This window comes from Apus apus, chromosome 8 (genome assembly GCF_020740795.1).
Source record: "Apus apus isolate bApuApu2 chromosome 8, bApuApu2.pri.cur, whole genome shotgun sequence".
Lineage (NCBI taxonomy): Eukaryota > Metazoa > Chordata > Aves > Apodiformes > Apodidae > Apus > Apus apus.
In genome coordinates this window covers 6,367,220-6,391,058 of record NC_067289.1, presented here as the reverse complement: position 1 = coordinate 6,391,058, position 23,839 = coordinate 6,367,220, and the positions used below count along the sequence as shown (strand labels likewise).

At 36.9% G+C, this 23,839-nt stretch overlaps 3 protein-coding genes across 7 annotated transcripts in view; 2 read left to right on the top strand and 1 right to left on the bottom strand.

Annotated features, from left to right (window-relative positions):
* The window catches only part of NMNAT3 (nicotinamide nucleotide adenylyltransferase 3), a 24,510-nt gene extending 15,351 nt beyond the window's left edge, over positions 1-9,159 (top strand). For 3 of the 4 annotated variants that reach the window (XM_051627058.1, XM_051627056.1, XM_051627057.1), the window contains 3 exons: positions 1,588-1,771; positions 5,029-5,138; positions 8,400-9,159. In XM_051627058.1, coding sequence (XP_051483018.1) covers positions 1,588-1,771; positions 5,029-5,138; positions 8,400-8,809 — 704 coding nt within the window. In that variant the 3' untranslated portion in view covers positions 8,810-9,159. The remainder of the gene's footprint in view (positions 1-1,587; positions 1,772-5,028; positions 5,139-8,399) is intronic. The other variant, XM_051627059.1, reaches the window with a different exon arrangement.
* The window catches only part of CLSTN2 (calsyntenin 2), a 531,406-nt gene that overhangs the window by 469,481 nt on the left and 38,086 nt on the right, over positions 1-23,839 (bottom strand). The gene's annotated exons all lie outside the window — the stretch shown is intronic.
* Positions 9,058-23,839, top strand: RBP1 (retinol binding protein 1). 2 transcript variants are annotated; one of them, XM_051627061.1, is made up of 4 exons: positions 9,058-9,145; positions 10,984-11,162; positions 20,221-20,322; positions 23,563-23,839. In XM_051627061.1, exons 1-4 carry the CDS (start codon positions 9,139-9,141, stop codon positions 23,614-23,616), a joined length of 342 nt encoding a protein of 113 aa, XP_051483021.1. In that variant the 5' UTR covers positions 9,058-9,138; the 3' UTR covers positions 23,617-23,839. The 2 variants fall into 2 exon arrangements, with proteins under 2 accessions (XP_051483021.1, XP_051483020.1); XM_051627060.1 differs by lacking the exon at positions 9,058-9,145 and adding an exon at positions 9,162-10,375.

The following is a 23,839-nucleotide window of genomic DNA, read 5'->3' as shown; positions in this document are numbered from 1 at the left end:
AATTTTAAAATATTGAATTATGTGCCAGTATCAGAAATTGAGTCCAGGAGTATCATTTTCATTGCAAAGCAACAGAGGGAACTTGCTGCATCCTTTAAGTTTCTTTGTTGAAACAATTGAATTAGAAAAAGGAAGTGGTTTTCCCCTGTCAGTGTCATATTCACCATAGTTATTTAAAATGCATGTGTTACATTGGAAAAAAATTGTTTCATTTCTATTTATTTAAAACACCCTCTCTCTCCTCTTTCTTGAGGGATGCAGCTCATATCAGTGCTTTATCTCCCTGCTGATTTATTAAAATAAGAGGTACATTTTTGTTCCTGATTTGTGACCAGAACTGCAGTGTCTAACAAAAAGCTTGTGTTAATGATTATGTTAAAGCAGAAGAAAAATATGGGCTTGTTTTCAAATGTAATTAAGATGATCAGCCAGATAGAAAGGGTCTTTAATGGCTGCCAAGCTGATGTTTAGACCATAGTGCTGTCTTATTCTAGACTCCATTAGCCCTTTCTTTGTTCTGAAATCTTCTGAGCTGTCTGAATCACATTAATCACAGCTGCAGTAATGAGCTGTCAATCTTCCCTTAACACAATCAAAAGGTGCAATGATTTGGATAAATAACAAACATCAAATGCTTAAAAACAAAGCCGTTGTCAGGCATCCACTGCTCTGGCTATGTATGAGCTGCACTTACTGGAATATAAAACTTAATTATATCTAGTGATTTTTATAGTTTGCATCATAAATTACAAACATCTGTATGTGATGAAAGTTGTATGTTCATCCAGTTTTCCTTTTTGAATAATCTAGTGGGGTAAACATTGATAGTAATTGTGAGCAGTTCACGGAGGATCAAGAAGGCTGCTTTTTAATTTTTTTTTAATTGCTGTTTCTGTATCAAAAATAATACCTAGATCAGGTTGTTCATAACCTCTTATTTTGAAATTAACTATGCTCTGAGTTTGGACTAGATGAGCTCCCAAGGTCCTACCCACCCTGCTGTGCTGCATACAGCTCTGGAGCCCTCAGCACAGGAAAGGCAAAGAGCTGTTGCAGAGGGTCCAGAGAAGAACCATGAAGGTGATCAAAAGGCTGGAGCAGCTCTGCTATGAAGACAGGCTGAGAGAGTTGGGGCTGTTCAGCCTGGAAAAGAGAAGGCTCTGGGGAGACCTTATAGCACCTTCCAGTACCTGAAGGGGCTACAGGGAAGCTGGGGAGGGGCTTTTCATCAGAGAGGGCAGAGTTAGGACAAGGGGTGATGTTTTTAAACTGAAAGAGGCAGGGTAGATCTAGGTTAGATATCAGGAAGAAAATTCTTACCATGAGGGTAGTAATGCATTGGAATAGGTTGCCTAGGGAGGTTGTGGAAGCCCCCTCCCTGGAGGTGTTTAAGGCTAGGTTGGATGAGGCTTGTGCAGCCTGATCTAGTGGAAGGTGTCCCTGCTCATAGCAGGGAGGCTGGATCCTGGTGATCTTTAAGGTTCCTTCCAGCCTTAACCATTCTACGATTCTATTATTCTATTTTAAATTTTCAAGATTCCCTGAAAATTATCTTTTTCTTTTTCTTTCTTTGTTCTTTCCCAAAAGGAAGGTATCAGGTGATTAAAGGCATAATATCTCCTGTTAATGATGACTATAGAAAGAAAGGCTTGGTTTCAGCAAGGCACCGGATAGCGATGGCTAAGCTAGCGCTGGAGACATCCGACTGGATTCAAGTTGATCCATGGGAGAGTGAGCAGGAGACATGGACAGAAACAGTGAAAGTTTTAAGGTAATTAGATTTTTTTCCCATTCTTTATCAAGTTGCTGATTGCCAAAAATCTGTCAGGCTACCAGATCAATGCACAAAACTCACCTCATGTAAAACACCCAAGCAAAGCAGAAGATGTCTGTTAATGGCATCATCTGCTATGAGATGAAGAATTGGATCTGTGAGCAATGAGAATTCATATCAATTTCCTTCAGACAGGCTGCTTAGTCAGTATTGCCCATCTGGAATCTTTCCTTTCTTATTGCAAAGCAGGTGGACTTTCCCCAGACCAATGCAATACCCTGCTGTGCTGTACTTGTGCCATTGAAGTAACTAGATGCACGTGCAAAGCCTCTGCCAAGAAAGGGTCTTGCAAAATTGTAGATACCAGGAGTTCTGAAGCAGAGGTCTTGGCTGTAATGTTATCTCTCTTGGTTTTAATTATCTAAGCAGGTTATGTAGAGATCTTAATCAGAAGGAAAGGGTTTACAAAAAAAACCCTGTTCTTCAGGAGCATCCCTGTTCCAAATCAGCTTCATTGGCATTATTATGCCTGCAGGTCTATCTACTCACATGAACTGGAAAGGCAAGTTAAACCCAAGCCTTGTAACTGCTCATGTGATCTCCAAAATTACTGAGTTTGCTGTGGTTTTGTGCTGGAAGGAAAAACTAAAACCCATGTTAACTTGATGTAAGGACTTTGAAACATGGCTGTTTCCCATGTGGTTGGTTTTGGTAATAAATGCATTATGGGGCAAGATCCAACAACAGAAACTACCTGTGCTAGCCACTTCTTGGTAATGTAGATGCTGCAGAAGTTGGCAGATACTGTTAAAGTGAAAGACTTCATGGATGTCTTTCAACAAAACAAGTGTGCTGTAAGAACTATCAATAATTATTTCTATCCACATTTTCTAGGTTAGGTTCTCCCTGAAAACAGTTGTTTTTATAGCTTCAGGCTCTGAAATGTCCTGTCCAACAAATGCCCAGAAAGCTCTCATGGCTTGATGTGAAAGTAATTAATAAACAGACATGTTACTTTACAAGAGCATATGTAAGAATACTACCCTACATACTTAGAAAATAACTAGTGGAGCTTTTTAGTTCTGCGTTTATTTGCTTTGCTGAGTAAACATAGACATCCAGCTGCTTCTTTTGCCCCTTTCCTCCAGCCAACAGAATAGGATTGGAGCAGGAGGAAGACTAGGCAATGCTACCCTGTCTTTGCAGAAAACTTCTGTTCTTTTCTCTAATCACACTTTGATACTCCAGTGTGAGACATCTCAAAAGAGTCTGTCCTGCTGTATTGATTTGGTATGGAATTTTTCTCCTAAACTTCAGTTTGATAAAACTATTTTCCTCCAGAGAAGCAGCCACAAATCTTACAGATCAGGTAATCCTACTTAAAAAGGCTTTCATCTTGCACAGCTACAGCTGAAGTGAGCACTATTGGCAAGATTTGGTTTGTAAATTGTAAATCCACTTCAGAGTCCTTTAGGATAAGAAGTAAAGTAAATAAAAGCTGTATGTATAATTTTCTGCTCAGAATTCGTAGCATCAATGTGGTAGGGAAAGCCAAACTTCGTGTCTGCCTAGAAAGTGACCCTCTAGTTTTATAAAGAAATTTACATGTTACATGAGATGCCTGTTAAGGACAGAAATGGGCTTACATCATTTTTTCTGAAATGATGACCTGTATTAATGAGCTGAACCAGTGTCATAATCTAATGCTGAACCCTGTCCTTGGATGGGGAAGCAGCATCCTGATGAAATAGCACACGTAAGTATTTTGGCTTTATATTGTATTTTAACTGTCACATGTGAATATTTTAAAAAGGGGTTACTTTAAGGCTGGATCCTTACCAAATTATAAATAGGCAATGGTTTATTGTGGATTTGTGCTTCTTCACAAGTGTTGAAAGTTACTCTATAGATTCTTCCTTGGTCAAAGAACCAAGAACCAATTGCTGCCTTCCCTATAAGCTCCCTCAGGAGGGAAACCTTAGTACCAGTAGAAAGGTTTTGCTGTTTCAAGGCAAAGGCAAAAAACATTATAGTACCTCAATGTCTCCTCTTATCAATTTTGAATTGTACACTTAACTGTAGTAGAGTATTGTCTCCTGAGACACATGAACAGCCTTCTCCTGCAGTACTTTTTTACCTGAGTGCAATGAAAATGTCATATTTCATCAAAATCTGGGGATTTTGCAGAGGCTCCCAAATAGATATGATATAAAAGAATTTTAAGCAGCAAAGCTCTTATCCCACTTGTGGTGGTGCTATTAGTTGCCTTTTTATAGAGTATGGAAATGTTGGAGACTATCCCAAGGCTTTTCTTAGAAAGGAGGGAGGAACATGATAGAGCTATTTCCAACATAGCTGCTCTTCCTGAATATACTTCCTGGACAAGAAAACAGTATTTTCAGTAACCAAAGAACTACTCTTGTAATATAAGTTTGTTCATTTTGCAGGTATATGATGAACTAATTTAGAATTGGCAAAGATCTGTCTTAACCAACTTTCATTTAATTGTGCTTTAATTATGTAGTTATTAAAAACTTCATACACAGTTTGGAAAATGTGTGATAAACTGACAGATTGGTTTGTCCTTTTTAGTGTATCTTTAAAATAGCATAGCCTTCTCTGCCCCAGCACTTGAAGCTGAACAGACCTTTTGGCAGTTAAGGTTTTGCAGTGCTGGTAACACTAGTCCTGCAGTGAACTATTTGCCAAAAGTTCCTACTTTTGAATCACAGCCAAAGAATGTCAGTCCATGATACAAAGTTAGAGCATATTTTGAGTTTCTCAGGATTGTGATTCTTTTAAAGATGAAAACTCAGGGAACATGTTTTTGTGGAGAAGAGGGTGAGAGAGAGAGCAAGAATGTCTAACTGAGCCCATATTATAGAAATGTCATCATGAGAGGTTGTCTTTAATCAAGAAAATAAATGTAGTGATTGAAGTCTGATTTAATCCTGCTTCAAGAAAACCTCCACAATGTTTTAAATGTAATGCTGCTACCAAAATTGCTGTGATGGTAGAATTTCAAAAAGGAATTCCAAACCAGAATGCCATTACATTGATTGTGAATTCTGCACAATGTTAACTACATTGATACTAATCTCATGGTAGAATGAATATGCTAAATTCTTAATGAATTGTATTCAAATCCAAGTGCATAAAAGCAGACTGTGTTCTTGAATCTGAAAGTGCCAGATAATCGCTTTGTGCATCTCTGAGAGGATTACCTCACACAGAAGCCTTTATTTTAAATGCAGGCACCATTACAATGAATCACTCAGATTGCTCCAGTCCAAGCAGGAATTCATGAAAAATAAACGGCCCAAAGAAAGTTCTACAGAGGATTCCCTTTTTTACCAGCACTCAGGTTGGTTCATAACTGTAAACACAACTCTTTGTTTAGTACTGAAAACAATACACTTTTATCAGTCTAGACTAACTGATGAAAAAGTTGAACAGAGTAGCTGGTAAGTTTTGAGGGTTGGAACTGTCTGTCAAAAACAAGCCAACAAGCCATACCAAATGCCAGCATGACTGCTGGGCAGTTATTTTATAGTAACTCCCACACAGACAAGAGACTTATTTGGGATTTGTATTAATTCTTGTTTTTCTAAGCAACTCTTTAGTTGTGTCAGATGTATGTTCTGGCCCTGCTGGTGTTCCAAAGTATAGAATATATGAATACAAAAATTCACAAAATACAGGGATTACTTAGAATTGTAATTCTAGTATTAGACAATGGACAAAGTAGATGGATGCCACCCCAGTGATGCTGATGCATTGGTGTTCACTGCATTTCCAAACAGAAAAGTTTCTATTGATGTTAGAGTACAGGTTCTGGAAGCATTGTCAGTTTCAGGTTTCCTATTTTATCATATTCCCTGACCCCATGACTTGCGAGTTTACTGCTGGATTTTTTATATATTACATTTTTCCTTGTAGTATTGCAGCACTTTTGGCCATGAATCACTTCCAACCTGGCATTCTATGATTCTATTAATAATAAATTTAGTTGTTGAAGTTTATACAAGTTAAGTAATTGAGTTCCAAAAGATGAGTTGTTGTATCTTTATAGATGGTAGAGGAAAAAAGGTCTCAAGGCATTGGTGGAATCTCGTGTCTGATTGGGTTAATTATTTTTGGCTAGTGATAAATCAAATTATTCCACATTTCTACAATGAGGAAAACTAGTGTTTAAGTAGTAAAGACTATTTTAATTTTCCATTATAAAAAGTTTATTTAGCTATGATTTTCTGTAGCTATTTCAAACTTTACAGAATATTATGTAAAAATGGTCAAGAAAACAGATGTTTAAACATGTCTCTTTTCCAATAAAGTTTCTCAGTTTAGAATTTCAGTCATCATCACAGGTTTTCTCTACAGTCAGAAATAAAAGGCTTAGCAAAAGCTGGGTGAGATGGAGGACAAGCAACAGACAAGTTTCTCCTCTGTCTAGTACACAGTGGCTGGAATGTTTAATTTTTTTATATTTTTTATATTTGGCAGCTATCTGCAAAGAGCAATCTGTTCCTTTGAACAGAAAAAGGCTAGCATCCTGTTGTTACTGACTTTTTTTTGCCTTCTGCTTTGACTGGGCAGTGATATGGATTTGTATTAAACATATCACCCACCAGGAAGGAATGGAATGGTTTCTCGCCACTTCCTTTGGTCCCTAGCATGGTATGTTGTGGGGCATGGGGAATGATCAAGAGCTACCAAGAACTCCAGAGCACAACAGTATTCCTCCGCTTTCTCATAAATGTTGGTTGGCATATACTTGTACCCAATCCCTTCCCTCTCCCACCCAAAAAGCCCACCCTCTTAACAATGAACAGGTCATCAGTTAGCAAAGTGCCCTGGAAAGACCAAAGACAAATTTTTCTTAAGAGCACAGAAGTGGGGGACGTGCAGAAATATATTTGAAAAATGGACAGCCTTTTTGTAAAGCATACAATCTGTTAATTTAGTAACCTTCTAGTAACCTAGAACTGCAATGTGTCTATCCAGAGAACACTATCAACACTATAAAAACTCAGGTGTAATAATAGCTCTAATGCAGCTTGCGACAGAGTACTGTGTTACTGTGGAGGTTGCTGTTAAATAAAAGCAAGCTGACAAACCCCAGGTAAGGCTCTGGAAAGCAGGGGGCTAGAAAAAGTCTAAACATGGAACTGAGGACAGGGAGCTGGAAAGCAAGAGTAGGATCTGAGGGTGGAAAGACAAGAAGATTGGAACTGGCATGAGGAAATAAATGGTCAGAGGATGGCTTGAAAGGGGTGAAGCAGAGAAGATTGTCTTTGTCATGATAGATCTTCCAGGGTTGTGTGAATCCTCATGCTCTTGGTGTCTCATCATTCATTAGCTGTCAGAAGTATCTGGAACGTTCTTTCACAGTTTAATACTCTTGTAGTCCTGGTCCAGACAGGGATCACAGACAACTTTTGCAGGTGCTTTTGCTCTAACTCAAGTGTCAGAGATAAGAGCATTGAATCTAAAGGTTCCAGCCTTGCAGATGTGTGTATGGGTATCAAAATAAATTTTACTGGGTGCCTTGAGGGGAAGGGGTCTGTTAGAAAAATTTCACATTCCTACCAAATAGGCTAACTATAAACTCTAAACCAGCCAGAATTGTATTTTTCAGTATGTGGACAGTCTGTGCTGATTCTGTCAGGCATGAATGCTTCAAGATAGCCTAGTCTCATGCAGTCCTCCTGTAGTAATGCTACATTCAGAACACAGGAAGAGGCAGTGCAGCACCCCTGCCTTCCTTGTTGTAGGGTTCAGAAGGTACGTAGTGAGGGGTGTAAGAAGAGAAATGCTCACTGTAGCAAACATATATATATCCTAAACCTCTGCAAAGCTGAGTGTATCTTAAGGCACTTAAGGTATGCTTTTCAGGCATCATCACTGGTATGCTTCTTATTTTTCAACTCACTGATTTAAGGGGTTTGTATAAGACTTGCATATGTGCTGACCATCTAAAAGCACTTATAAATGTAAAATGAAGATAATACCTCCATCCTTCCCTTCATTTCACATGAATGCAAGGCTGTCAAAATACCTAGTCAATGTTTGTAGAATGCTCAGAGTGCTGTAGAACAGGCTTTGAGGAAGGGAATAGTTCTGTACTGGGCCTTAGGGCAGCAAATAAGAAATGGAGAGAAGAAAAAAAAAACTACTGGAGAAGTATTGTTAGTCATTCTTCAAGGTACAGTAAATTTGACTTAGTACTAGAAGGAAAATGCCATGGCCACGTGACACAAAATATTATCTGTATCATTCTGCTGGTTCAAATTTCTTTAAAATAAAACTTGGTCAAATAAGTAGCTCATTGTACCAGTAAGGGCAGTTAGATTAGATAGTCTGTCATGTCTTAGATTACATAGGTGCAGAAACCCAGGTGAAATTATAGGCCATTTTCTGGTTAACATGACAGTACACAAACATTGTCTTGGTGATCAATTGTGATCAGCCACATAAAATACAAGCTGAATATTTCTTGCAATGTTTTGAAAGAATACTGGGGTAAAAAAAAGAAAAAAGTGCTGGTTTAAAACCAATTTTAAGAATTAAGTTCCTAGAAAACCAATCAAATATAGAAATCTCTCATCCATTTTTGTCTTTCCAGTTCTACCTGAGTTAAAGCTGCTCTGTGGGGCTGATTTTCTACAGACATTTAAGACACCCAACCTCTGGAAGGAAGAAGACATTAAAGAAATAGTGGAGAAGTTTGGTTTGGTCTGTATTAGCCGTGCTGGCTCTGATCCTGCTCAGTATATCCATGAATCAGACCTTTTAACTAAATTTCAGCACAATATCTTTCTGGTGAAAGAATGGATTCAGAATGAAATCAGTGCAACACACATACGTTATGCCTTGTGCAGAGGATTGAGTGTAAAATACCTCATACCAGATTCTGTTATATCCTACATTGCACACCATAATATCTACACAGAAGAGAGTGAGCGGAAGAATGAAGGTGACTTGCTCCAGCCTCTGAAGTTGCATAAAACAACAGTAAACCCACTAAATGACTGATGCCTGTGGTTTGTGAAGTGGGCAAATGTAGCTTTTTTTTCATGTAAAGTTCTTGAGAAAGTTGTTTCTTGTTAATGAGGGGAAAGTACATCAGTCTAGCATTTCTTGAATTCATGTGTTGTTTTAAATTCATGATTGGGATGCTCAGCTGCATAGCTGAAAATATAAAGAAGAGCTTCCGTGTGAAAATAAAAGAAAAAAGATCTGAACAATAAATATTAATCTGTAATATTTAAAGGTCAAACATAGTACTTTCCTGAATTGTGACTCTAATCCAACAGACACTTTTAGCATGAAGATGTCTTACTGTTCTGAAGCAACAAAATAAAATGAACTGTAAGTTTTCTTTATATTTAAATATATATTGCTGGTCAACTTTTGACTTTTTAGAACCCTGAATAACTTTTTTATATTTTGATAATTTGGACAAGAGATGGAATTAATCTTTCTTTCATGCAGGCACTTAAAATGCAGGCACCATTCATGTCACTTTTCAACCTCCAGATTCACAAGTGACAGCCAATCCTCAGCCCCAGATTTAAAGTGGATTTCTTTGCTTCTCTGATCCAGAGTCTTCTATAAGAGTGGGTAATTGCCGAAGGCCTGGAATAGATTACATATCCAAGAGGAACTTCAGCTGTACCATTTGAAAATACACAGTGGAAAATAAGTGAAAATAGCTAAGAGGCTGTCTGAATATTTGAGCCCTGATGATAACCAGAAAAAATCCATTGTCTTATATGTTGGTTTCCTATGCTACTGATTCAGTCTATCTCATTGTTGACATAAGAAACCTTTAAAGAATATAGAGTCTCTGTAAAGTGCTAGTTTTGTATTGCAGTGTTGCTTAAATTGACTGAAAACATGCATTCAGTAGTGATGTGGCAGTTATCAATACACAGAATTAACCACTCCTTAAGGCATGTTTCCACCTAACTGATCCATTTTGAGCCCTCAGTTGGCCAAACAGCTTCTGCTGGTAGTTCTCTAGAATTAAGGAGTTTGTGGCACAGGCACAGAGCGCTTTCACTGAAAAGAAGACATAAAGCATTTGAAACGTATTTAAGAAAGAAGGATGATTTGCCTCAAAAAACATACAAGACAAGCACTTGTATAGCTTTGGCTAATATCCTAAAATTGACCTATTCAAAAGGAATTTTTTTCTGCATGGCATTGAAAATGGAGAGTAATATAGTTTAAATGGATCTCCAGATAATCAGGACCCCTATAGAAGTTACATGGAAGGTGAGTGTTTCATTCTGTTTGAATCAAGTCATCCGGCTGTCAGAAATCTCAGAGGTTCAGCCTTGTGGAAGGATTTAAAGGCAACACTTCAACAATAATCGGCTTAGAAAGACTTGCATAGCTACATGGTTCAAAAAGACATAAAAGAAAGCAGTTCAGACTCGCCACAAAGAAAGGCAGTGAGCTGTGTGGTGCAGAGTCAACACCCTGTTCTGAGACTTTGATTTTGACAATTACCTAAAGCAGGGATGCCTGCAGATTTCAATGGCTACTGGAAAATGGTCAGCAATGACAATTTTGAGGAGTATCTGAAAGCACTGGGTAAGGTTCCCTTCATCTTTCTTTAACAAATAAGCAATAAATGTTGTGTTTACATGAATCTATTTTTTATTGTACAGTCATAACTAATTTTTGTGAGAAATATTATTTTCAGGAATGCACTTTAAGAATTGCCTTATGCAAAATTGTTTTCTCTTCAGCAGCCCTACTTTTTACCATCATGAAGCTTAAATTAACAGATATTAAACTACACAGCTTGAAGAGGAAAATGGCAGATTTCAGACTTAAAAAACAACCCTAATTTGCATAAGAGTAAATAGACATAAATGTAATAAATAGAAAATAATGTACTTAATGCAATTTTCTGTGTTGCAGTTGATGTAAATTGCTAGTATTTCTGTAGAAATATTGAAGTTCTTATTTACTGTCAAATAAAAAAGGTATTTTTTTAGGATTCTACATAATCAGAAAATGAAAACATTGATTAATTGAAGTGAAAAGGATTAGGTTATGGACTTTTTATTGATGAGAAGTCTGGCCTGAAAGATCTGGACATTTCTTTATCTATGTTCATTTTAGTTCTCCCAGGAGGTACAAGCTTCTTTTTGTGGTAGATTTTTCTGAATTCAAGTAATTATTTTCTTTTTCAGATGTAAATGTTGCTGTAAGAAAAATAGCAAACTTGCTAAAACCTGACAAAGAAGTCCTTCAGAATGGGGATCACATGATTATTAAAACGCTCAGCACTTTTAGAAACTACATCATGGAATTTGATATAGGAAAGGAGTTTGAGGAGGATTTAACTGGGGTGGATGATCGCAAATGCATGGTAAGAATTAGAATTGTAACAAGGGGGGAAAAGAGGACTTTCACAGGCCACATCTGTTAACCATTTTGTGTGGCTGTTGCTAAGGTAATTCCTGTACTTCTCAGTTTCCTGAGATATGCACACAGTTTTTAGTGTGCCTTTACATTAAAGGAATGCTAATTGTAATCAGGGGCACAAAATAATTTTATCAATGGATGAATTGTAGCTTTAGTAAAAGTTACTTGGTTATACTGTGATATGTTAGTCAAAACCTCAGACTTTCAAAATCTCTTCACTGAGCAATGCTTTACAGTGAGGGAACGGCACTGATTGCAGGGTCAGCCACTGTTCCCCATGTGTAAGAATGGCCAAGTGCTTAGAAACTGCAGCTTTTTGTTCTTGTTCATGTTCCTGTTGTCCTTCCTTTCTGGGTGTATTTATTAGAGCAGACACATTAATTAGCCTACTGGAACAAATCTTACTGCAATCAATAAGCCAACACTGAGGACTCAGCCTTATGAGATCTTTTTGCTTGCCAGAGAGACAATATTTTCTAACTTATGACTGGTAAATACCAATTAACAGGTGAAAATCTTCAGAATGCCAAGTTCTTTCCTCTAAGTTTGAAAGCATGACACCTGCAATATCCTATAGTGAAGAAGCTGATATGCAAAAGAATATTATCTCAGGAGGCACTATAGAGGAGAAAGCACATAAAAGAGAATTAATAGGTTTCCATTCTTAGGAAGATAGTGCCATTTAAAATCAATAGTGTTCTCTAACACTAGGATATGAAAATATGCTTTATTTCTGATGACAGCAGGAAAGGGAAAGGTGGTGAATATTAAAAAAAAAAAGAATGGCTAGCTAGTGGGTGCCTCAACAAGCATGACAGAGCACGGAATACAAAATCCACAGAAGGGAAAAGCGGTATGTGTTTGTGTATAGGAAAGTCCCCCAGTGTCACAAGTCTCTATCAGGGTAGTGAGGCCCAGATCCACTGAACAATTAGGAGCCTAGAGGAAGACTTGGACTTAGATGGCTAAATTGCTATCAAAGACCGCATGTTCAAGACATCTGCTCAAGAGCTAAATATGTCTGAACTCTTCAGCATTTGAGTTGGTGAGGTACTGGTTTGTGTGTGCAGAACTGTCTCCTTAAATACCATTGAACTCCATCTAAAGCAGGATTGAAACATCCCCTCTTTGGTGGAAAGAATTGTGCTCTGAGGCTATCTAGCATGTATCTGCAATGAGTTCCTAGAGAATGTGTCAGACAACCACTGTGCTGAAAAATCAGATTCAGAAGACATTGAAAGGTGACCCTTGCCTAGTCCTGCTTTTGAAATGCTGAACAGACTTAACACACAACTTTTAATTTCCTGACAAATACCCTAAGTATTCCATTATTTTTAACAGGCCAGAGTTCTTTACCCTATATTGCTAAATTGAGTGATGGGGAAGAATTCAAAATGTTGAACCAGAAAGAAGAAATTAAAGAAAGATTATTCTAGTCACTACAAAAGCTATTTGATTTGGAGTGGAACCTAGGTCACTGTGTTTTCAAGGGTTGCTTAAATATTTCAACTGTTGGCTGTTTAGTGCAAAATTCTTACTCAGCCTTAGAAGCAGAAGATACCAGCATCTTATTGGCTTTAAAAAACAACAACAAAACAATAAAACCCAAACCGAACAAAACAAACAAACACAAAAAACCCAACCCAAACAAAGCAAGGGTTTTTGTACTCAATAAACCTGACTGTATGTTTATTAAAAATTATTAGGCATGTAACTCCACAAAAACTTTCAGAAATCTTCCATGCTCCTTTATGGCCTCCAAAAGCAGACACCAACTGCAGCTGTACAGTCAAGGTCACTGATCTCTCTTTGCCCTGTAGCAATGTATCATACTGTATAGGTTAATTTTCTTAGTAAAGATTTCTTTTCTACATGAGATGTGAGTTTTCTCAAAGGCAAAACAGTACAAGAAGCTGTCTTTCTGAGGCCACTTCCAAATCTGCTAACCATAATGTCACACAAAACTAAAACTGCCAGGTGTTAAGCAACAAAAGCATTGCAGTGATTGAGTCTTGTGACAGAAGGTGCTGTAAGAGATACTGGACCACACCCTGAGTGGTTTTATGAAGAAAACCACCATAAAAGCAAAGGTTGAATATAATTCTTGGTGTTTCTTTTTCTCATCTGTAACTTAACAAAACTGCATGCCATAAATGGCTTAATCTTTAACAGTCAGCCTGTGTAATAAGAGAGATACTGAATCAATTATTTTTATTTGTATTGTGGACTGAGCAGACCACTAAGCAAGTTTTATCCAAGTAGCTCAGTGTATGAGAAGTACAAAGTAACATGGATAAGCCAAATTACTTATTAAACATTAATCATTATAGCAGAACAATCATCAGATTAGCAAAAATAACCTTAGAAGTAATTCATCCAATAGGGATAGATAATTTTTTCTTATTTGATTTTTTTCTTTTTCTTCAGACTGTTATCTAAGTAGAGTTAATAGCAGTAAAAGTAAAATTAGCACAGTGAACAGGTTAAGTCTTCATATAATTCACTGAAACTGTGTTCACCTTTCAGTTATAAAACATGTCTTTCATTAAGTTAGGGTAGAGTTAGTAATTCCAGATTGCTACTCTCTGTGATGTGTAAAGGCTAAAAAGTTTTGCTGATACTTATTTTAGAAGCCAAAGGATTGACAGTAAGAATTGATACTCCTGTGATAGCAGAGGCCTGCTCCTTCATTTCAGTTAGGTTTTTTTTTCATTTTTATATTGGGTCGCTCCTGGAACTTCTGGGAGGAGTGAGTTAACTGAGCTGGATAGATCTTAGCCGTTTCTATTTGTCCTTTTTTGACCTTTAACTGTCACCTTCTTGTATGCAACATGGTTTTAGGTGATTCTGTTTTCTCAAGGGATATACGTAATGGCAGTTGGTGACATCAGGTCCTTCAAGATTTTGTTTCCATTGGGAAGTGAAAATTTGCTTCTTTGGAATCTTGAGAAACTGAAAAGCCATTCTAGTTTAGCTAAAGATGTAATTTCTCTGTTCTGTAAAACCAAAGATTAGAGTAGTTGGCCACACAAATATGTGGACACCAAAGAGATCGCTAATCACAGTGCAAGGTGCTTCCAAGAAGCCAGCTGACACTCACGTGTTTGTTCTAAGCATTACTGCAACCAGGTACAGAGCAAGCTGCAGCACCACCTGGTCTTCTAAGAAATGCAGACAAGACATCTGCTTTCACTTAGCTCCATAATCTGTTGTGCTTCTCCTGGAGCTTTTCCCCAGAGATTTTATCTCCTAGGTAAAAGTTTAATAAAAGTTTCTCTATGTGTTTGACAATTTTGTGAAGGACGTTTCAGCAAGTTTAATAATACATCATATTTAGGGTTGTAAAAAACTTGGCATTTTGATCTACAAAGGTAAAATGAAAGTTTATCTATTCAGGAGCATCTTTTATTCTTTGCAAATGTTACAAGGTGCACACTAGATGGTGTAGAAAGAAGTTGAGGACATTAATATTGAAGTACATTATTTCTTACATGATGTGAATTTTGAATCAGACCATGTGTTCTAAGACTTTTGAGAATTTTTTCTTCATTGTAATTGATAACATATATCAGATGTACTGTGTACAGAGACAGAAGTTTGAACTGGGTAACTGTGACTTTGGTGTTTGCTGAACTAAGTATTTGATCCTGCTGTCTTCATTCTCAGTGAAGCTTCAGTCTCATAATGAAATTTCCTTGATTTAAAAGATAAATTCTATAACTTTTAGTTGTGATTGACTTAGTGTCTCAGGTATTGCACTAAGTATAAAACCTTGTTTCATGCACATAAACTTTACTGTGGATAAAATTTACTGTGCACAGGAGGCAGGACCTTATTGAAACAACAATTAATTGAAAACAATCTCTGAAAATATGCCTCATTCATCACCAGATAATTTTGCCTCCCTTTTTCACCATCAGTAATAAACATTGAAGCTGAGGAAATATCTGCAATGTGAAATATGTGCCTGTAAACATAAGAATGACACTAAACAGAAAAGCCAGCCCTATGTACCATCACAGTGTATTTGCTTAATACATCAGTCAAAAGTTTTTTAAAAGAGTTAGCTGGAAAAACTTAAAGTCTGAAACAAAGGCTGAAGTTTCATGTTCTGAGTCTAAACTCAATGAATCAAAGCAGATTGAGAATGAGATAGCTCAGGTGCAAATATTTCTTCCCCAAAATTTTTATTTTTCCAATCATTTTGCTCAAGTAAGATTTTTTTTTTGCTTTATAATTTTTCTCTGCTGTTCAAGCATTTGAATAACACTGAATTGCTTTAGGTCACAATATCCAGAATTAATATATTTTTATAGAAACTAAGGGCTAGTGATCTGTTTTAAAAATCAAGGAAGATTCTATGTTCTAAATACAGAACAGCAGAATTTCTTAGGTAACTGAAAACACCATTAGTTGCATTATAATTGAGTATTTGGCTAAGCAAGGGAAGGATGCTTCAGTAATTCAGAGTTTTGTGCACTTTGGCATAGTAATTTTCTTGTATTTGAAGAAGTAAAGGAAATTACAATGACTGGGGACTGGTAAACATATAAAACAGCAAGAATTTGAAATTGAAGGTGGGAAATAATACATATTAATAATTTAGTTAACAAAAAATAAAATAAAAAAAAAAAAACAAGCAGAAGTTAACCCTGGATAAATTATCAAATGGGTGTTTAGGGTTCCATTATTAGAACTAATACAACTTTTAGTCATACTTAAAATTTCCTGGGGTGAGATAGAGTGAGATTTGGGAATTGTAGAATTCATCAGATCTCTCATACATCTTACAATATGAAGTATCTTCCTGAAAATATATAGTCATTTAAAGTTTAAGACAGCTACGTAAGGATTGCTTGTAGGCACCTGAACAATACTTCTGTCACCCAAACCAGTGCTAGTTACATGTGCCATATCCTAGTGAAAGGAGGCAAGTTGTTTGGAACTGATCATGCCTCTTTTAAATAACAAACATGCCTAATGTGAAACTGCTCTCTAGTTTGGGTTCAGGAAAAATGCAATGAAGTTTAGTCATTCTGGACATAATTTGATTTATACTGCTGTAAGGTCAGAATAAAGCCCTGTTATAAAATCACGCAGCTGATGAAGCTTATTTAACTATTTAGACAAGCTTCCTCTGTTCCACAAATGGAATTCACAGCTGTTAATCTAGTTTAGAGTAGGTATTGGAATGAAGACTTTGCTGCCAGAAAAACAACAACCAACAAACAAAATTCCAATCATGCAATTTCAGTAGGGATCCCCCACAGGGTGAGACGACTCAAAATACATTATGCTTGTCTAGTAAGATGTAAGATGAGCAATATATCTTTACTTGATCCCTCTGATTCAACTACTTTGTTTCTTTACCTCTTCAAATGCTGTCCTTTTCTTTTTGGCTTATAAGAATTTTCTCGTATACTTTGTTAAAACAACTATTGTTCTAGAATGACTGTAGCTGGGAAGTGGTTTTATGTCACTGCCTGTGGGTATATGTGAGACTTCTCTCAAATCTAGTGACCCCTCTCTCAGCAGTACTATAAGGTCCACGGCTTCTCACTGAAGTAATCTCTTGACTTTTGGAGAGTTATAATTTAAGGATGTAGTCTTAATGTAGTTTTCTGTTGATAGTTCTGACTTCTTAGAAAGAATAGTCCTCCAGTTAACCCCTCTGAGGCTCCAGAGAACAGAGGTCTGCTCTTGGATCTGCTTCAGGCTCTCTGAAACTCTGCTTCATTCAGTGTCTGCACCTCAGTTAAGAGGAGCTGTCTCCTTCTGCCTTGTTTTACACTGCATATTCTTTCAGCTTTACTGCTTATTACTTGTGATACACTCAGTACATTAGTGAGGTGATATCAAGTGAGATCTCTAGAATCTTTTGCCATATAATTTAAGATGTCATTAACTCCAGATTTTGCAATGTTGGCTTAATGTCCAAAACCCGAGACTGAAGTTTTGAGCTAGTTATTCACAAAACCACTTCTAACATATTGAAGCTTTGGTGGTTTTGGTTGGGTTTAGCATTTCAGCTTTTTGTGAATCCTAGAAAGCTCAAAGAGTTATGAATGCAGAAAGTGTAATCAGAAAGAATCAGCTGAAAACTTACCTAATCCAATTTTGAATGACAAACCATTAGTGTTATGTACAATTGCATCTTGCTAAAATTACACAGAGGATAACTTGATTATATACATTAATTTAAACAGTGTCTTAAAATCAATTCTAATCCTTGCACAAAGTGAATTGGATGTGCTGTTCTATATTTTTCTTCTGGCATAGGATATATACAAGTCTTCCTAGTTTTGTATTATTTGTACACAATTTTATTTCAGTAAGGAAAAAAAATCCACCATTCCTAAGAAATAAAACATGCCCAGTCCAAAATACTGATTCTACTCCTCCCAAATATTGTCACCTACATAGCGTGAAGCTTTGGCACATTTCTTTCCTGCTCTTTGGAATGTCACTACTCATTGCTTTCCTTCATCACTCTTACGAGCTAGGATTCAAAATAAGGAATTTGAACATTTATGATCTGATCCTGTATGACAGCAGCTTACCCTTGGATCTAAAATATGTCATTCCAATCCTAAGCCCCCTTGCTAGCAATGGAGATGCTGACAATCATAGAAGCATAATACTTCTTCTAGAATGGTCTCATCTTTTGACTACTGTGAACTTCAGTAAGCTTATCAGTCTGGTACAGAATGGCCACATTGTAACCAGCTTGTCTTTCAGTAATGATCTGAGCAAGTTTTTAATGGCATGAACACATTTCAGAGTCCTGTAGCTATGGATACCTATTATGAGACATCACATCTGCCAGCACCACAAATGGCTGAGAAATGAGTTGCATTGTTCCACCAACCATTTCCAATGAGTGAACTTTGGGAGCTATGTTGCTGCATTGCTAAAAACAGGAATGATGAAATGGGAGGTTAGATTTGTAAGTGCTTCTACCAGGTTGAATGAAGTTAGTAAGGGAAGGGAAGGTTGATATAGACTTTATCATTTGACCTAGCTACAGGATGGCTAAATACATATATATATATATAGCCTTTATCCAGCATGGAGATGGATATAGTCCAGGAATCCTAGCACTCATTTTTCTCTTGGGTCTGCTGTTGTTTTCTCAGTATTTTATCTATCTGTCACCAACCTGCCAGATGCAGATTTGATGAAATAAAGAGTTACAGGATGGAGAGATGTCAGACCCTGAATATAGTTGTAGCCCTCTAATTACAGTGTGCTAACTGCTGTGTGCAGAAGGTCCTAGGTAGTGACTACAACATTCCAGAATACCCCTTTGCAGTTACATTAGATGTTGTCTGTGATAACATTAGTTTATTCTATAAGTGCTTCATTTGATGAAAATTTCCCCTGCAGACTACTGCCAGAGGTTTATATACCAACATTTGCTCTGCAGTGGTATTTTTGGAATATTTTATGTTCTGACTCAAAGATTTGGAAAAGTTCAAAGGCAAGCATTGCTGTACCTTAGCTGTTGATAAAGGGTGGACTATTAGCAGCAGCCAGAGCCATATATAACAGACATAGCAACTCCAACCTCAACTAATATTAAGTGTGTGTCTCAACAGAGTTATATCTGGAATGGAACAACTTATTTCAATCTGAGTTAAAAGAGAGGTTTCTATTTTCCGTATTAGTTGTGTCTTTTATTATATGAGGTGTTACAGTTTGACCTAAAGAAAAGGAAGATGAAAATGCTACTGGTTAATCTTACTGTCACTAAGTGGTTGTTCCTGCTAACAAAGAAGAGGACATTATGTTCTCCTGCACTATATTCTGTCCTTTATAAACTTCCTAGCAAAGCAGCCACATATAAAAATCAGAAACTGTATGGTTTAACTTACATCCCTTCAGTATTTATATTTCTAAAAGGGAAGGCAGAGGATGGTAACCGAGAATAATAGCTGATAAAATAGTTTGGTTAACAATCTGTGGTGTTATACTCTCTGTGATTATGACCAAATTGCCAGAAGAAAGCCAGAGAAAAAAGTGTGTTGTTTTCTGAGGTGAAACAATTTTGATCTCCCTTGGAGACAGAAAAAGCTAACATTTTCCTGTGCTGCTACAATCATTTCTCAATTGCCCCCAAGTGTACTAACCTGGTGAATAGCTAGTAATTTCCACAACTGATTTTGAGCATTAGTAGTACTAATAAAGTTGGATCTTACTTTATTCTGGTATATTGTCATTGAATTCACATATAAATCCACAAAATTTAACTATTAAGCTAGCCTAATGATTGAACTGTGCTGAGCTAATACTCAATAATTCAAAATAAGTGTGATTCCTAAGCAAAGCTGCACATACAAATGCTTCATTCCACAGTATCCCTCATATCTACAAGTCATCGGCACAAATAATGTTCATTTTCTGATATATTCATCTTTGAGAATCATCAGAAATTTTTAGATATGTTAACTCACAAATGAAACATTTTTCACTTGGACTAGTAGCATTTGTTATCTTCTATCTCCAGATGAATGTCTACAGATTCAAAACAAATATGGAAGAGGATTTAAACTACGATGACCACGTTAGCTACAGCTTTACCAAAATGTGGTGCTCATTCCTGCATTAGCACTTTCTACATTACAAGGATATCGTTTTTTTCAAATGTTATCCACACCTTGGTTTAAATACATCCTTTTACAAGAGTGAACAGAAGAATTTCTGAATGCACATCCCCTCTGCTGCATGTGTCAGCAGGGAGAAAGGAGTGTGCTCTTACACAATGTTGATATTCTTTTTTTTTTTTTCTTGCGTTTAGACAGCTTTATTTCATCCTTCCAGGTTTTGACAGGAAGCTGGGCAGCGACTTTCTATTTAAGCTCGTTTCTTCTCCAGTTAAATTTTACAACACTTTTCAATTATTATTCTTATGTGATACATTAATCATGTGTTATGTTAGAGAGAAGTTTTCTGTAGGAAACTAATCATAATAACATTAACACTCAATATGTCTATTTTGTTAGACCACAGTATCTTGGGATGGTGATAAGCTTCTTTGTGTACAGAAGGGAGAAAAAGAAGGTCGTGGTTGGACCCAGTGGATCGAAGGAGATGAAATGCACCTGGTAAGATCGCATAACAGGTTTTAAATGCCTCTCTGTTAAACGGGTTAGATGTGTGCTTTGTTATCTTGGGTTACTCTGACATAATTCTGTATTGGTGCTACATTTGACTTGGTTCTAAAGCAACAATTTCATTTGGAGCCACTATGCTTTTAAGACCCTTACAAAGACTGCCTGATGTCAAAGCAGTACCTTCTGTGTTAACTGACAGTCCAGACATACTGGTTGGAAGTGTTTACACTGAGGAAGTCATTTAACAGGATGTCCTTCATACAGCCTGTGATACACACAGTATGGGAGCTAGTCAAATCATGCAACCATCAATAAGCTATAAGGGAAAAATACACCATTGTTCTTTTAAGATAATTACAGGCCAGGGTGCATAATAGCCTAGAGAACTAAAACAGCAATTAAGTTTTTGGAATGTCATGTTCTTTCAGATCATCATTTTATCTTTCTACATTTACAGGACCTGAAAGACGATGCCTATTCTTTTCTCACGTAGCTCTTTAGAGCATCCTTGCTTTCTCATCATTGTGCATAAAAGACAGTCTTCCTGCTGAGATAATAAAATCCAATCTCCATTTCTCTTCACTGTTCAGTACAATTAGCATTCAGCAGTCTAAATGGATGTTCTCTAAATATTCAAATCAATAGCAGAGTTATGAAATCTTTGCAAAAGTACCCCAAACACCTTATTACTAAACACAATTTTCCAGAAGTACTGGAAATTCCAGAAACCAGTTTGGGAAGGGAAAGTATATGACAGATCTTACCATCTGGACTACATGCTTGATATAATGCAGGTAGGGAGAAAGTTACTGTGTAAGCAATCCCTTTATAGCTGAGGTCATGGGCTCACTGAAAGTAGGGAGGAAGCAATAAAAAGGAGAGTCCAGTATGCATATTTCCTCTATCTATGCACAAACACATGGCAGTATTTCCATACTGCCTCCCAGCTTCACGACAGCTGGTGCCATGACACCAAGCATCAGCTCTTTCAGATTCTGTGCTGGCAAACACGTTGCAATTAACCATACAGTGTCTGGCCCAGAAGTTCAACTTACATCTTGCTGCACTCAAACATATTTGTGCATTCATCTGCACATGAAGCAGTAGCACAAGTTGCTCTTGAATTTCTCTGTATTGGCATCCTGGTTTCTGTCTCTTGTCAGCTTCACAGTTATCTCTTCCCATTTCCTGTCCCCAAAACCAATTTGTTTAGCCCAAATTTCTGTTATTCTTGCTCTGATTGATGCTCTAGCCATGCAAACTAGCCATGGACCTCCAGTCCAGACCACATTCTATACTTGACAAGAGTCTGATATTAAAAGTCATAAATTCTGATTCAGTTGCTCAAACATGTGTCTGGTGCCACTTTTAGGTACCCCAAGGTTACTTGACTTTTTCAGGAGGCCGTGAAGTGTTTTGTGTCATACCTGCCAGTTTATGCAGGCATCCATGCACTTGTTGGCAATTGTACAGCTTATCACCATCTGTTTCTCATGGTCACAACAGTCAGTACAAAACTACTTAATAAAGAGGAAGTAACCAAGTATTTCATGGGCCAGTTCCCAATATTTCAGTTTTATTACTTTTAGTATTTAATGAACTTAAAAAGGTGTCCTCTTTATTTCTTTGTATCCTTCTTAATGTAATTCTCTCCATTAAACATACAGTAAAAGAGTCCCATTAATATCTTATTTTTGACCAGTTAAGATTACTAGGTCCTGCAATCTTGAGAGTCCTCTGATACAATGGGCAGTTACCTGTAGAAAATTGATACTTCAATAGCTTTATGATCCTATTGAACTTTACACAATGAGCCAAGTATTAATTTAATTATTTCCACAGTTCTGTAGAGAGTAGTACCACATCCTTTAGTAGTATATCACCTTCTATTTTCTCCATTTCATTCTATGGTCTGTACTTGGTAGTTCTTTTTCCTCTTTAGATTCTATTTTATGTGAGTGACTTATTTGACCATTCTCCATTTCCTTCTGAGTTTTATTGCCCTTTTCTATTGTATTGATTGCTTCTGCTCTGTAGGTTTTTGTCACTGCCACCACATCTCTTAGCCCTTATTGCACATTCTTTCTTCGGGGCTACCTATATAGAAGTGAACAAAACAAGACCTAACTAAAATCAGTATATCATTCTGCTTGTTGCATAAATTCATCATGAAGCACTTTCTCTTACTAGAGACTAGCAATGTATGTCAATAAGGTCATTGACTCACTGCTGGGTTTTTTAATATATTATTTTATCAAAGTCCCCCATAAGAAAATGTGCATCACGTCTCAGGAAACTCTACCTCTTCTTTTCCTCAGAATTTTCTGAGAGCTTTATTTTAAGTCTTGTCTTGAAATGTAAAGTACATCCCCTCTGCTAGGTCATACATAACCTTCATCTTTATGTCCCTTAAGAAGTTCCAAACTTTTTTCTTCTTCCACCAAAAATGGTCAACACCTTCACTCATCCCCAGACATACTGTGTGCACTTTTCAGGTCTAAATTCAGTAGCTTCAGTAATGGAGAAGATCCAACTACTGTTAAAAACCAGTAGGCCTCACAAATCAGTGCCCAAGCTGTAGACATCATTGCACCTGCTTAAGTCCAGTTCATGATGATCCAATGACTAGCAAGAAGAGACTTTTGAAAAGCTCCTTTGGAAGATGAAGGAACAGTAGACAGCATTAGGCAGCCAGTATGATCAAGTTCTGTGAAAACTCACTTCTGTGCTGTGATTTATCAGACCTAGATCAAATAATCAGTACACAACTACCTTTCCTTTTCTAGCCATTATCACTGTATTGCTAGAGTGGATTTTCAGGTGATTTCTGGTGTTGCTGGTTTGAACTACCAGTCATCCACATACAGATTCAGAACTGGTTATTCAAATCCATTCCCAAATAACTGCTTTATGGGTCCAAAATAAAGATTTACCATTCCAAAGACCTCAACAGTTGTTTACACTGCAAACAGAGACTAACGCACCAGGAACATACTTGGCCCTTTAAAATCTGAGATCCCAAAATAGCTTCTCTTACTCCACCCTTCACCAGAAAACAAACCCAAAACAGCTGGTTTCTTATAGGATTAAAAATAGGCTAAAATATGTACAAGCTACCCAATCTAACTTGATAGAAAATTGTGGATTCAAATAAAACTGGACATTCACATGAATGTATAATACATGTGTCCTGTGTGAAAGTTATATTTTTAAATTATTTTCTCTTCCTAGGAAATAAGAGTGTGTGGAGTCAAGTGTAAGCAGGTCTTCAAGAAGGTACAGTGAGCCTACTGCTGATACAGAACTGAAGAACAGTAGAATTTACAGCCTTCGTACCAAATCTCCAAATGCCAATAATGAACATCACCAGTAATGAGCAAACACAGCAATGAAGATCACATTAAAACTGTATAGTTAGAATAAAATATTTTAACAAATCATTTTAAAGAAATAACTGCAAATAAGACTATTTTTAGAGATTCTAATTAAAGATACTAAAAGCTATAAA

Excerpts from the sequence above, each read along its gene's own strand:
- RBP1 (XM_051627060.1), top strand. The coding sequence starts at position 10,303 with ATGCCTGCAGATTTCAATGGCTACTGGAAAATGGTCAGCAATGACAAT. Across the intron at positions 10,376-10,983 it reads GGAGTATCTGAAAGCACTGG|ATGTAAATGTTGCTGTAAGA; the intron begins GTAAGGTTCCCT and ends TTTCTTTTTCAG. Across the intron at positions 11,163-20,220 it reads TGGATGATCGCAAATGCATG|ACCACAGTATCTTGGGATGG; the intron begins GTAAGAATTAGA and ends CTATTTTGTTAG.